This window comes from Cnephaeus nilssonii (assembly GCF_951640355.1).
Source record: "Cnephaeus nilssonii genome assembly, chromosome: 12".
Lineage (NCBI taxonomy): Eukaryota > Metazoa > Chordata > Mammalia > Chiroptera > Vespertilionidae > Cnephaeus > Cnephaeus nilssonii.
Genome location: NC_137083.1, coordinates 77957643 through 77972020, shown reverse-complemented (window position 1 = coordinate 77972020; position 14378 = coordinate 77957643). Strand labels below are relative to the sequence as shown.

General features: G+C 42.6%; 1 protein-coding gene across 14 annotated transcripts in view; it reads left to right on the top strand.

Annotated features, from left to right (window-relative positions):
- KMT2C (lysine methyltransferase 2C) overlaps nt 1-14378 on the top strand; it is a 259362-nt gene that overhangs the window by 171763 nt on the left and 73221 nt on the right. For all 14 annotated transcript variants that reach the window (XM_079786336.1, XM_079786335.1, XM_079786334.1 and 11 more), the window contains 7 exons: nt 3358-3539; nt 3745-3909; nt 5062-5171; nt 6044-6109; nt 8460-8672; nt 10049-10177; nt 11991-12110. In XM_079786336.1, coding sequence (XP_079642462.1) covers nt 3358-3539; nt 3745-3909; nt 5062-5171; nt 6044-6109; nt 8460-8672; nt 10049-10177; nt 11991-12110 — 985 coding nt within the window. The remainder of the gene's footprint in view (nt 1-3357; nt 3540-3744; nt 3910-5061; nt 5172-6043; nt 6110-8459; nt 8673-10048; nt 10178-11990; nt 12111-14378) is intronic.

Genomic DNA, 14378 nt, shown 5'->3' with positions numbered 1-14378 from the left:
TATAAAACACATGCATCACGCCGTTATACATGGTGCGGACCCTGCATGATGCCATACCTGAAAGAGCTTTTAGAAATGAAGACTAGACCAGATAGGAGAGCCCTGGAATCTGAACTAAGAGGGGATTTTGGGGAGTGGGAGCTGTTCATATGTTGAAATACTGCAGAGAGGTCCAGTACACACTAACATGTCAACTGCATTTGGGAGTCAGGAGATCTTAACTGGCTTGAGCATTTTCAGTGGTGATGGGCATAGCAATCAGATTTAGTGTGCTGGAGAGTGACTATAAACTGAGTAATTTGAGAGTTTGGCTGTAAAGGACCACAGCATAGTTGTCTGTGAAAGAGGAGAACTTAGTAGGAGTAAAAATATAATATAAAAAACTTTTTCTACCACTAAGTCTTTCTTCCACTTTGTCTTTCTTCTGCATCAGGGATTGGTAAACCATGGCACACAGGCCAAATCTGGCCCACCAACTGCTTCTGTAAATGAAGTTCCGTTGGAATGCAGACGTGCCCTTGTTTACACCTTTCTGTAGTTGGCTTCTCACTGCAATGGCACAGTTGTGGAGTTCAGCAGGACACATGCCCCATGAAGTCTAGAATATCCAATGTCTGACCCTTTACAGAAATTTGCTGGCCACTGCTCTAAACCACCTTGCTCTTCCTACCCAGGGTTCTTTCCTCCATTTGGTAAATAAGATCATGTAAGACTAATTTACATGAATTGGTAGACTAATCAAAGTAATGAATACACATGCTTAAAAGTATCAAATGGCTTTAAAAGCCTCACCATGACTGACCCGCAATGATTGACCCACCCCCTCTTGCTCCAACTCCACTACTGAATCCTGTTCTCCACAGGTGGACACTTCTGATCTGCAGGTCTTGGTAGTGAATGAACTCTGTAGCTTTAAATTGAATGCTGGTGCTGCTGCTTTATCTGACTTAGATTCTGTGACTTTCTGCTGTGAATGAAATGAATGCTAACTTAGCTTTTAAAATACACTCCTTGCCTTCTCCTGGCATCCAATGCCTGTAGACATTTTCCAGGGTGCTGCCAAGGGAGAGAGAAACTGCATTTAGTTAATAAACAGTGTTGGCTATGACTCAGTAAGTGTTCACTGAACATCTGAGTAGCATACCGTGACTTTCTTTTGTTTTTCATGGAGTTTTTACTAGCAAGAAGAAAATGCATGAATTCGTGATTCCCCGTCAGCTTGTTTTGCCATTTGTGTGTACCTGCTGTAGAAGCTAGATCATACCCGGTTGTTCTGGCAGGTGTCTGCTTTCCTGGGAGGAGTGATGCCCCTCCCTGCACACCCCGTTCCAATCCAGGCCTTGTTCAGCTGTCTTCCTTAAGCTTCCCTTCATTGGGGTCATTGCTTTCTGGAGCCCATATCGTCCCTTTTCTTGGTACACACACTCATTTTGTTTCTCAGACCTTTAAGTAACTTCATTAGGTGGGTAATTGGGAAGCTGAATTTTGAGTCCTTGGATGCCTGAAAGGTATTCTACTTTCACACTTGATTACTGGTTTACTTGGGTAAGAATTGTACCTTGTAAAGTATTTTCCCATAGAATGAAAGTTTCCAACTCTGGCTGCTGAAATAAAGTTTGATGCCATTAAAAAATATATGGTTATTTATTGATTTCAGAGAGAGGAAGGGAAAGGGAGAGAGATATAGGAACATCAGTGATGAGAGAGAATCATCGATTGACTGTCTCCTGCACACCCTTTACTGGGGATCGAGCATGGGATTGGGCATGTGCCCTGACTGAATCAAACCATGACCTCCTGGTTCATAGATGGACTTTCAACCACTGAACCACTCCAGCTGTGCAAGTCTGATGCCATTTTGATAGTTGTTCCTTTATTTAACTTATTTTTCTTTTAAGTAGCTTTAGACTTTCTTATTCCTCGTGATCTGAGTTTTATTGTCTTGATTGCTTGCTATTTCATTATAATAACACAGGCCTTTTGTGATCCTTTTTGTCAATAGACTCTAGGCTTTAAGTTGATTCTAAATTCTTACTATTACATGGTGTGACTGCTTTGAGGAGTTTTTCAGAAGTATAGGGATTCAAAAACTTTTCTAGAGATTCTGAAAGTTACCTGAGAGAATAAACAGAGGAGTGAATGTGAACTTCAAAAGTCCTAGTTCTCTTAAGATCATAAAATGTTCTTGGGAACTCATATTTTACTTTTTTTTTTTTGCATTTTTATGTTGACTAATACTACAAGTGCCTTTTCAATGTACACAAGTTTCAGGAGCATGAATTCATGAAATGTCAGAGTGGAAACTTATGTTGATACATTTTAAATCCTATCCTATATAATAAAGAGCTAATATGCAAATGGTCATCACGCCCTCACGTCGTTACGCCCCCACGGCTCAGACGCTCAACACTGGGGAGAGAGGAATGGGGACTAGCCAGGCTGCAGCCTGGGAGAGGGATGAGCTGTCCGCCTTGCGGTCCGGGTGCCAGCGGCTGCGCCTGCACCTGCGGTCCGGGAGAGGGACAAGCCGCCCACCCTGTGGTCCGGGTGCCAGCGGCTGCGTCCCGGGAGAGGGACAAGCTGCCTGCCCCGCGGCCCAGGGTGCCTGTGGCTGCGCCTGCGGCCTGGGCGAAGCCACCCACCCACAGTCCCCTGTAGCTGCAGCTGGCCCGGGTCCTGGGTGCCTGTGGCCGGCCAGAGGGATGGAAGCCTGGGGTCCTGGGTGCCTGTGACCAGCCTGAGGAGGGAATCCTGGGTTCTGGGTGAGGCAGAGATGGTTAGGGGCGATTAGGCTGGTAGGGGAGCAGTTAGGGGCAATCAGGCAGGCAGGCAGAGGTGGTTAGGGGCGGTCAGGCAGGCAGTCAGACAGGCGAGCAGTTAGGAGCCAGCAGTCCCGGATTGCGAGAGGCAGTCAGACATCCCCTGAGGGGTCCCGGATTGGAGAGGGTACAGGCTGGGCTGACGGCTCCCCCCCTCCCACCCCCAGCACGAATTTCATGCACCAGGCCTCTAGTATTAACAATAAGGGGGCAGTTTACTTGATTTCTGTAAAATCCAGTCACCACATCTGTAAAATGGACAGAAAAGCCACTGCACAGGGTAGTTATATGGATGGAAAAAGGCATTACGATATTAAAATATTTACTGCTTTCTTTTATTCTGTCCAGTTGGGGGACTCCTCGAAGTATATGAATGTGTCCACCTCCATGTTGGGCCACTGTTGGTACTCAGTAAATGTTAGTTTTGCCTCTTTTCTGCTTTTAGGTACATAAGCACCATGTTCAGTTCCATGGTGTATTCGGTCATGCGCATTGTGTAGGTTATGTATAAACCACGCGGCGACTGTTTCTTTTCCAGATCACTAAAGTGGTTCTCAGCAAAGGTTGGCGGTGCCTCGAGTGCACTGTGTGTGAGGCCTGCGGGAAGGCCACGGACCCAGGGAGACTCCTGCTGTGCGATGACTGTGACATCAGTTACCACACCTACTGCCTGGACCCTCCCTTGCAGACGGTTCCCAAAGGAGGCTGGAAGTGTAAATGGTACTCTAAGGTTTACGCTACTTCAGCTTTTAAAAATTAGCCATGTCTGCTTAATTGCATAATTCATGTTTACCATGATAGCTGTCACTAATCAAATTTTTCAAATACACATTGAATAATTTCCATCTACTCTTCATGTGTAGCTTCTTTTATTACAGTAACTGAATAAGTAAAATTGCGACTTGTGGCGGGGATTGGCTTTCAGGTGTGTTTGGTGCAGACACTGTGGAGCCACGTCTGCAGGTCTGAGGTGTGAGTGGCAGAACAACTACACGCAGTGTGCCCCCTGTGCAAGCCTGTCTTCCTGCCCCGTCTGCTGCCGAAACTACCGGGAGGAAGACCTCATTCTGCAGTGCAGACAGTGTGATAGGTATTGTGCTGGCGGTGTTCCCCCATCGTTTGCAAGCTTTTCTCTCAGAAATGTAGTAGAAGGAAATTAGAAAATAACTTCTCTAAATTTAAGAAACAACACCTTTGCTTTCCAGATTTTTAATAAGCTAGAAACCCACAGAAGTTTCCAGTTTTGTCTTCTCAGTTCCAGACTAAAGATTTTAAGTTACTAGTAGGGCTTTTTGAGAGTTGATAAAATTCCTTGAAAATAGATGCAGCCAAATTATTGCCTGCATATATGCATTTTTCTCGGATAGTTTCTGAATGTTAGATTTTACAAAGGATATCACACATTCTGTTTTCCTTAAGCCACTTTTTCTTAACGCTCTAGACACTAAGTACCTATGTGCTCTCCCTCTGTGGTCTGTGTGCAGCTTCAAAATCAAGAGTGTTGTCTTGGTTTTAATGGTACACTCTGTGCTCTGTGAGCAGTTAACTCTACATGTGATATTAGTAGTATTTCATCAGTTCTGCAGGATTCTCAGGACTCTGCCCACAATTCCTTGTTCCAAGGCAAGACAGCTCCTTTTATTTCCCAGTTACTGTTCAGCTTCATTTGCATGAGCTGTGTATTCCCACGGTAGGTGCCCCACGTGAAACACACACAAACACACACACACTCACTCACTCACTCACTCACTCTACAGCAGGCGTCCTCAAACTACGGCCCGCGGGCCACATGCGGATGTTTTTGCTGTTTTGTTTTTTTACTTCAAAATAAGATATGTGCAGTGTGCATAGGAATTTGTTCATAGTTTTTTTTAAACTATAGTCCGGCCCTCCAACGGTGAGGGACAGTGAACTGGCCCCTGTTTAAAAAGTTTGAGGACCCCTGCTCTACAGTTTGCAGTCTCTGAATTCCCATGTACTTACTTGCCCCAACGAACTTCCCAGATCTTTAGGGTATGACCATCAAACCGTTACCCCTTCCTAGTACTTGATTTCATTCCTTTTTCTTTCCTTCTTCTCAGCTTTGAAAATGTTTGTGGGTCAGTAGGCAAGGTTAGGAGGAAAGGGTGAGCATTTGAGGATTCGGGATTTGAAGTGTGAAGACTGTCAACTCCTATTTTTAAAAGAAAACCATTCTTAGTATATTTCCTTTTTTTAAAGTGTACAAATATGGTCTTTTTAGATGGATGCATGCAATTTGTCAAAACTTAAATACTGAAGAGGAAGTGGAAAATGTGGCAGACACTGGTTTTGACTGTAGCATGTGCAGACCCTATATGCTGACATCAAATGGTAAGAGAATGGTTTAGACAGCAAGTCTGCTCGGCTACAAACCTGTGCTTTGCTGTTCAGAACCAGTGAGTGGTTGACACTAATTCTGTTTTCTTTTTGCGAAACTATGTTTTAACACATATTTTATGAAAATTAAGTTATTTTTGTTGTAAATAATTCTTATCATCCCAACTTAATATATTAAAACAATTTGCATCCATAAAGTAAAATAAGCATACATTTTAGCTATAAAGTGTAATTTTGCTTTTAAAGCTTATAACCTTGTTGTTGGCAGTATGTAGCAATCCCAGTACCTTGGTTCTTTTACCCCAGTGCCTGTGCAATAAAGTCTAAGTGCTTTATTTGGCTGTTGTTTACAAAAAGATACAAGTGCATAATTATTGATTTAACTTACCCGTTTTTTCTTCTTATGTGTGCATTTTCTTCACCTGCTTGTTTCATTAATTTTAATTTTTTTGTTAATCCTCACCAGAGGATATTTTTTACATTGCTTTTCAGAGACAGAGAAGTGGAAGGGAGGAACAGAGGGAGGAGAGAGAAAAACATCGATGTGAGAGAGACACATCAAGCTGTTGCCTCCCCGCACATGCCCAATAGGGGCCGGGGAGTGAACCTGAGACCCAGGTACATGCCCTTGACCGGGAATCGAACCAGTGACCCTTCAGTGTGCAGGCCGATGCTCTAACCACTGGACAACTCCGGCCAGGGCTCAACTGCTTGTTTTAAAGACAACTTTTAAACACTATTTAGTTTTCATGCATTTATTTTAGTAAAATGGTTACAGAAATAGAAATTTTTAGTATTTTTAATCTTTGAATATATTTCACCTTTTCCAAAAAGAAAATCTCATGACTTTTTCTCTCTCACTTCAGTGCCTTCCTCAGACTGCTGTGACTCTTCACTTGTAGCACAGATCGTCACAAAAGTGAAGGAGCTCGGTAAGGTCTAAGTGCTTTATTTGGCTGTTGTTTACAAAAAGATATAAATGCATAATTATTGATTTAACTGACTTTCCACATATACATGAAACCTACCTTAATCATATGGGTGCTAGTCTAAATTCCCTAATGTTGGTAATCATTTCTTTTATTTTTTAAAATATATTTTTATTGATTTCAGAGAGGAAGTTAGAGGGAAAGAGAGATAGAAACATCAATGATGAGAGAAAATCATTAATTAGCTGCCTCCTGCCTGCCCCCTACTGTGGATCGAGCTCACAACCTGGGCATGTGCCCTGACCGGGATTCGAACCATCGACCTCATGGTTCATAGGTCGATGCTCAACCACTAAGTCACCACAGCCGGGCAGTAATCATTTCTTTTTTTAAAAATATATTTTATTGATTTTTACAGGGAGGAAGGGAGAGGGATAGGGAGCTAGAAACGTCGATGAGAGAGAAACATCAACCAGCTGCCTCCTGCACACCCCCTACTGGGGATGTGCCCGCAACCAAGGTATATGCCCTTGACCGGAATCGAACCTGGGACCTTCCAGTCCGCAGGCCGACGCTCTATCCACTGAGCCAAACTGGTTTAGGCAGTAAGCATTTCTATAATTGATACATAAATGCTCATCTTATTAGCTTTAGTGGGACAGTATTCCTATAAATCTCCTCAGTTGGCAATGAAATAACCATTAAGTCCATATTTGCTATTTCCATTGATACATTACCTGCTTAGTTATCAGCAGAAAATAAGACCTAGTTAACTTCCTTCAGCATTAACTCAATCTATTGCTATTTTTTTCTGTACTAGGTCAGCCTAGAATGGTGATTAATAACTTTTATGAAGCTCTCATTCTTTTGTGTACTTCCATTTGCTATCACCAGTACAAAAATATTTGGATAGTTCAGAAATTGTCCTAATGAATGGCAATTTTGTGGGTTTAAAAAATATTGCAGGATTTCTCCTTATTTATATCTCTCCCTGTAAGTGATTATATTGATACTTTGCTTTCCAGATGGGTTTCTGCAGTATTCTTGTTTCTCCTGTATAAATTGGTCCTCATCTTTTAGTCTGACGGATTCCCCAGGAAAAGACTTACACCTAGAAGCTGAAGCTTCCTTTTGGCTTCGTTGCTTTCTTTCTAAATCCTTACATTGATACATGAACAAAGAAATGCCAGGAAGATAGAAAGGGAGAGGGAGAAACAAACATTGAAGTGAGATCACAACATCGATTGGCTTCCTCCTGCAGTGCTCACTACTAGAGATTGATCCCAAAACCCAAGCATGTGCCCTGACTGGGAATCGAACCAGCAACCTTTTGTTGCATGAGATGGTGCCCAACCAACTGAGCCACATCAGACAGGGCCAGGAGGACCATTTGAAAAAAAAGCCCTAGCTGATTTGGCTCAGTGGATAAGGCATTAGCCTGCAGACTGAAGGGTCCCAGGTTCGATTCCGGCCAAGGTCACATGCCCACGTTGTGGGCTTGATCCCCAGTAGGAGGCATGCAGGAGGCAGCCGATCAATGATTCTCTCTCATCATTGATGTTTCTCTCTCTCTCTCCCTCTCCCTCCCTCTCTGAAATCAATAAAGAAATATATTTTTTAAAAAACACACTTGCAATCTTTTCTGCTATAACTTGAAGTTTTGCCAGTTACTTTTTTATTTTTTATTAATCCTCACTCAGGGAATGAGGATATTTTTTCCATAGATTTTTAGAGAGAGTGGAAGGGAGGTGAGGGGTGGGGGGAAATATTGAGTGAGAGAGACACATCAATTGGTTGCCTCCTGCTCAAGCCCTGACTGGGGCTGGGGATTGAACCTTCATGCTCTTGACCAGGAATCGAACCCATGACCCTTTGATCTGGAAGCTGATGCTCTAACCACTGAACAAACTGGCCAGGGCAGTAACTCTTACTTTTAATTAAGTACTCTTAGCTAATTATTCATGCATTCAGTAGATAATTGCTCTATACAAGTCACATTGAGTATTTCGTATCCACCTTTTTTGTTGTTGTTAATCCTCACCCGAGGATATTTTTTACATTGTTAGGGACAGTGGAAGAGAGAGGGAAAGACAGAGAGAAACATCGATGTGAGAGAGACACATCAATTGGTTGCCTCCTGCACCAGCCCCAACCACGGCCTGGGCCAGGGAGGAGCCTACAACCAAGGTATGTGCCCTTGACCAGAATCGAACCTGGGACCCTTCGGTCTGCAGGCCAAAACTCTATCCACTAAGCCAAACCAGCTAGGGTCATCTTTTGTATCTTGAATTAACTTATCAATCAGAATTAAAGCCAGAGTTTTAATTTGTATGCTTGGATATTACAATTTTAGATCCACCCAAGACCTACACCCAGGATGGTGTGTGCTTGACTGAATCAGGGTTGACTCAGTTACAGAGTCTCATAGCTACAGCTCCAAGAAGAAAGCGGTCAAAACCAAAGTTGAAATTGAAGATTATAAATCAGAACAGCGTGGCCGTCCTGCAGACCCCTCCAGACATCCAGTCTGAGCACTCACGGGATGGAGAATTGGATGATAGTCGAGGTAATAATAATTTTATTTTTTGTGCAGTATGTTTGCAAGAATTAAAGTAGATAAAATAGCCAAATATTTAAAGAATGACTTCTTTAAAGGTAAATCCCACTGATTCAGATAACCCTGGCTATGACACCTGATCTTTCCAAGTGGGTGGTCGTACTGGACCGGCCTTTACAGGTTCCCTCCCTTTTCATGTGTCCTTTAGCACAGAGCTTCAGGACCTCCCCAAGCATCGTGTGCAGAGGATCACGGGTGGGAAAGTTCAGAGGGTGAGGCTGTAAGCTTGGGCACCATGGTTATGTTAAAGCAAAATGTGACCATGCATCCTATTGTAGAAATGGAAACACCATTCTTAATCTTCAAGTATACATTTATAAACATTTTCCTGAACTAATGTCAATATTTTTCGCCCAGCCGGCATGGCTCAGTGGTTGAGCATCGTACTTTGAACCCGTAGTTCATGGTTCAATTCCAGTTCAGGGCACATGCCTGGGTTTCTGGCTCAATTCCTAGTAAGGGGCGTGCAGGAGGCAAGGCAGCTGGTCAATGATTCTCTCTCATCATTGATGTTTCTCTCTCTCTCTCCCTCACCCGTCCTTTCTGAAGTAAGTAAAAAAAATATTTTTAAAGAAAAGATTTTCTTAGCTGAATTCTTGAGATGACAATATAATTTTAGTAGTATTAAATTCAATATGAGTTATTTTTGCTTATCTTTGAAGTAGATGACCACAGGCTTGCTTATTTTTAGGGTGGTAATGTCTTTTCCGCTGATTGAAAAATAAAGTAATTATTATTTTTGTTCTACAACATCTCGTCACTGAACAGTACTTATTGAAAGCCTCCTGTGTGCCAGATGTCGGAAGTCATATCAATGAACAGAACAGATAAAATTCTCCTCTTGTGGAACTTACATTTTAATGTTAGGAGGAAAGACTGTTAAAATATATAATAATAAATAAGTTAATTATACTGTGTTTGGCAACTGCTATGAAAAAAATAGAGTAATGGAAGTAGGGGTGCATAGGGAGGGGTGCAGGATCAGGTGAATGGAGAGCAGTGTTTGAGCACAGAGTTTGAAGGGTTGAGTGAGTGAGCCACTGGATTGATTACCTGAGGTAGAGCATGCAGACAAAGGCCCTGTGCAGGAGTGCTCAGCATGTGTGAGGAGCGTGGTGGAGACTAGTTGCATTTTCTGACATATTGCCTTAAGTTGCATGAGTTCTATGGCCAACTTGGGACTTCTTCATCTCTCCTACACCTTTCATATCCTGGGATGCATGGAGCAGGGCTTGGCAGCCACTTTGCTTTGTGTGTCCTGTTACATAAGAATCATGTATTTGGTAGGTTTCCCCAATTTTCATTGTATATTTACTTTTTTCCAGAAGGAGAACTTATGGACTGTGATGGAAAGTCAGAATCTAGTCCTGAACGGGATGCCGTGGATGGTGAAGCCAAGGGTGTGGAAGGAACAGAGGGTGTCAGAAAGAGGAAGCGGAAACCGTACAGACCAGGTGTGAGCCATGCTGCATGCTCTGATCCAAAGCTCAGTTACGTTAAGAAAAATAGAATGGGGTGGGGGCGGGGGGGGGGGGGCGCTTCACTTATCCTACCTTATAATAGACAAATATGCACATTGACCGCACCTTCGCTACGCCCAAGCCACGCCCACCAACCAAGCCACGCCCACCAACCAAGCCACGCCCACCAGGAAACCGTTGCAGGGGCGTTGGGGTGTGGCGGAGCCCAAGGCCGGGAAAGCCTCGGGCACCAGCAAGGAGCCTGCACGGATCGCAGGCAACGACCAGGAGGTCGGCTCCTACGATCCGTAGCAGGGACGCTGGGTGCGGCCGAGCCCAAGGCCGGGAAAGCCTCCGCCCTGCACGGATCGCAGGCAACGACCAGGGGGTCGGCTTCTGCGATCCTTAGCAGGGATGCTGGGTGCGGCCGAGCCCAACACCGGGAAAGCCGCCCGAGGCTTTCCCGGCCTTGGGCACCAGCGGGGAACCTGCACGGATCGCAGGAAACCACTGGGGGTCAGCTCCTGTGATCCCTAGCAGGGACGCTGGGTGCGGCCAAACCCAAGGCCGCCGCCCGGGGCCAAGCCCCGACCCTGAAAGAAGGCAGAAGGCGGTGGCCACAGCCAAGGCCTGGGTCCCCGGTGCCGGCAGAAAACTGGTGCAGGAAGCCAGGTGAATGAAGGTCCTTTGCACAAATCTTCGTGCAAACGGGCTACTAGTCTTATATAATAAAATCCTAATATGCTAAGTGTCCGGTCGTCCATTTAACCAATCAAAGCGTAAGATGCTAATGATATGCTAAGGCCGCTCAACTACTCGCTATGATGTGCACTGACCACCAGGGGCAGACACTCCTACCTGTAGGTTAGCTTGCTTCTGGGGTCCGGCTGATCGAGACTGAGGGAGACAGGCGGACATGCCCTGGAGCCCTCCTGCGGTTCTTTCCCTGCTGGCCAACCTCCCGCATCCCCTTCCCCCGGCCTGCCGTAGCCGCCCCTGCCGGCCGGACCCCATCTGTGCACTAATTCATGCACTGGGCCTTTAGTGAGGCTTATAAGTACACTTTAAAAAAAATTTAATTGTTTTTTCTTTCTCTGCCTCACATGGAAGTTGTCCATCCCTCTGAGTGGCCCATTAAGTCACAAAGTATGCTTTAGACTTTTGGGTCACATGATAAAAGCATTGACTGTGTATTAGGCACTATTCCAAGCACTTTATATCTGTTAATTTATTTCATCCTTATATGTATGAGGAGGTACTGTACATTGTCACTATTTTACCAGTGAGGAGTCTGAAAAGTTAAGTAGTGACCAGAATTTTAGAATCTGGCTCCAGATTCCATGCCTTTACCTATAGAGTTGTGTGCGTCTTGGTGTCTAAGGGTCTTACTGAGGAGTGACTAGACACACTAGTACCCCTGAAATCATTTGGATTTTGTTTGCATCATATAGTGTATTATTATCTCTTTTCTCCCTCAGCTAAGAGACCATTTACTAGTAAGTGATAACATGTGAGTTATAGATAAAGAACATTTACTCTGGCATTGTGTAGAAGAGGAAAGGTGTGCAGTCTTGCTGCCCTCGAATGTCCTGTTTTGGTTGGTTAGTGATAAGGCTTTAACGTTTTTATTTGCTTATTTCCAGAATTTTATAGTTTTGCATTAAAATGAAATTAATTGTTTAAATTAGCCCATGTTGAATCTGTACAATGCTTCATTATGTAAGACTAAGCAATTTCACCCTACTTACTGTGGATGTATAGGGATAAATTAATTATTTATGAGGTTATACAATTTCTTTGGGGATAGGTATCGGTGGATTTATGGTACGGCAAAGAAGTCGGACCGGGCAAGGAAAAGCCAAAAGATCTGTGATCAGGAAAGATTCCTCGGGCTCTATTTCTGAGCAGTTACCTAGCAGAGATGAAGGTATGGATTTTGTTTGTGTTGCCATTGCTTCTGGAAAGAGCTATCCTAAATAATGCTACAGTGTCATTGCTGCTTATGATCAAAGGATTTGAGCGCCTGTCCAGTTCATACCAGTAATACAGAGATTAGGTTTGATAAGGAAATGATTTGAATCTAATAGACTATATTACTTTGAGATTTTTAAAACAAGTTTCTTGCATGTGTTAAGTATAGATAGTGTAGGGACTGAATCACTTAGTTATGTATCAGGCACTTTAAGGCCTTTGCACAAGAGACCTTCCTCTGACTGCCTTAGCTGCTTGGCATCAAAGTGGAAAGTTTTGGACTATGCAGTTGAAAATAGTAGTGTACCCAGCAATTTTTAACAAAATTGTGTAATGTTTTAGAAATACATCTTCCAATTAATAATCTGTCATCTTCACTTAGAGTCAAAGAAAACTGAATCATTGCTTAAGCCATAGCATAAGAACTGATTCTGATAAAGACATTGTAATCATGATGGTTATGATCTGTACGCTTACATATTTTAAATGCTTTACATAGGATAGGGGAAGAAAAATTACTGTGTTCAGCATGTGCTCCATGCAGAGTTCTTGATTTTAAAGAAGTTTCTAGTATGACTCAACATGACTGTAATTAGTCCTAATTAAGAAATGTGACATGATCAATGAAACAATTTTTTTGTGTTTTTGATCTGTCTCTTTATTTTCTCCTCTAATTTCAATTCTTTTAGTTCAATATTCTATTCCTTCACCTGTGTCACCCATTGAGTTTTAATTTACTTGCATTTTCACCCTTTTCTAAACTGCCTTTTTGATATTTCAGTAGTTTCTCGTTCTAGCGTCAGCCAACATTCATTTCTGTGTGTATCTAATTAGCTTAGAATATCAGCTATCTGGTTCTACTCTGCACCTGCTGGCTCATCCCTGTGCCTCATTCACTGTGTTTATTATGTGAGATACATGGGCCCACATGCATGTATATTGATTTTACCATACTGTGAGTTCATCTTCTTTGGAATATTCTTTGAACTCTCTGAGAACTGAATTGAAGGTGGGCTCTTTCAGAGACTGTTTGTATTTGTCAATTGCAGGAGCATGAGGTGATACTGCACCAGGACTTCTTTGAGCTAAGTTCTTAGATTGAAGTGTTCGTTGGTTCACCTATGTTGTGTAAATTCAAGTTTCTTACACATTAGGGCTATATTGATTTTATGAATTCTCAGGGAAGGTTTTTATTTCTTGCTTTTCTATCCAGCACCAAATTCTATGACAAGATGACAAGCAGTTTTCTTTGCTGTTGGTGGAGGTGGGGGAGGGGTTTATTTTTGTTAAACCAACCTGAGCATGGAGTCCTTCAGGGTCCCACCTTCATACAAGACACCTCTGGTTAATCTCCACTTTGAGGAGAAGACTTAAACTTTGTCTTCTATTCCCCATTCCTACTAAGGCTCTGAAAACGATAGAGTTCAAGGTCAGTAGATTTTTACAAATTTTCAGAGAGTTTTATTTATTTGGTAATTTCTGTGATTCTTGTTTTACCTTAATATTTGGTCTTTGAGGATTCATTTTCTGGCTAGATTACTAGTGCATTAAAAATGTTTTAAATAAGTGTTTATCTACTGTTTATAGTCTTTTTTAGAAGAGTCACTCTACCTATGTAGTCTGACAACAAAAGCGCTCACATTGATTTTCAGAAGGGAGGTGGCATTTGCCCTAAGAAGCGGAGGTGATGTCATTGTTGCTCACCTGCTCTAAGTAGCATACTTGTTCTTGGCTAATTTCATAGTCCAAATTTTGTTTAATTTCCATTTCTGAGTTAAGATGGACCATTTATCACATATTGTTAAGTATATTTCATAGTCATGTATTATCACAATGTGTATGTATTACAAATACCTAATGTGCAATAAACCCTTGGAGTTGCTAGATTGAAGGACACACATTTCTAAAAAGACGTTGGTTGGATATTCCCAGTAAACTATGCACAAAGGTTATACTTCTTAAATTAGTAGTGTACTAGTAGCCATTTCCCCATACTCATGAGCACCAGGCATTTTCATTTTAACTATTTTTTTTTTAACAAAATGCTGAGATTCTAAAAACAAGCTGTGCTTTGCTAGCAGGAAAATGCTCATTAAGAGATAGTAGGAAACATGCTGATACTAAATAGACATGAAATGAGATTTTATGGTGCTTAAAATTTACTTTCATTGGTACACTTGCTTTGAGATACACTTGTGAAAGGCCTGTTTGTCAGGTCATTATG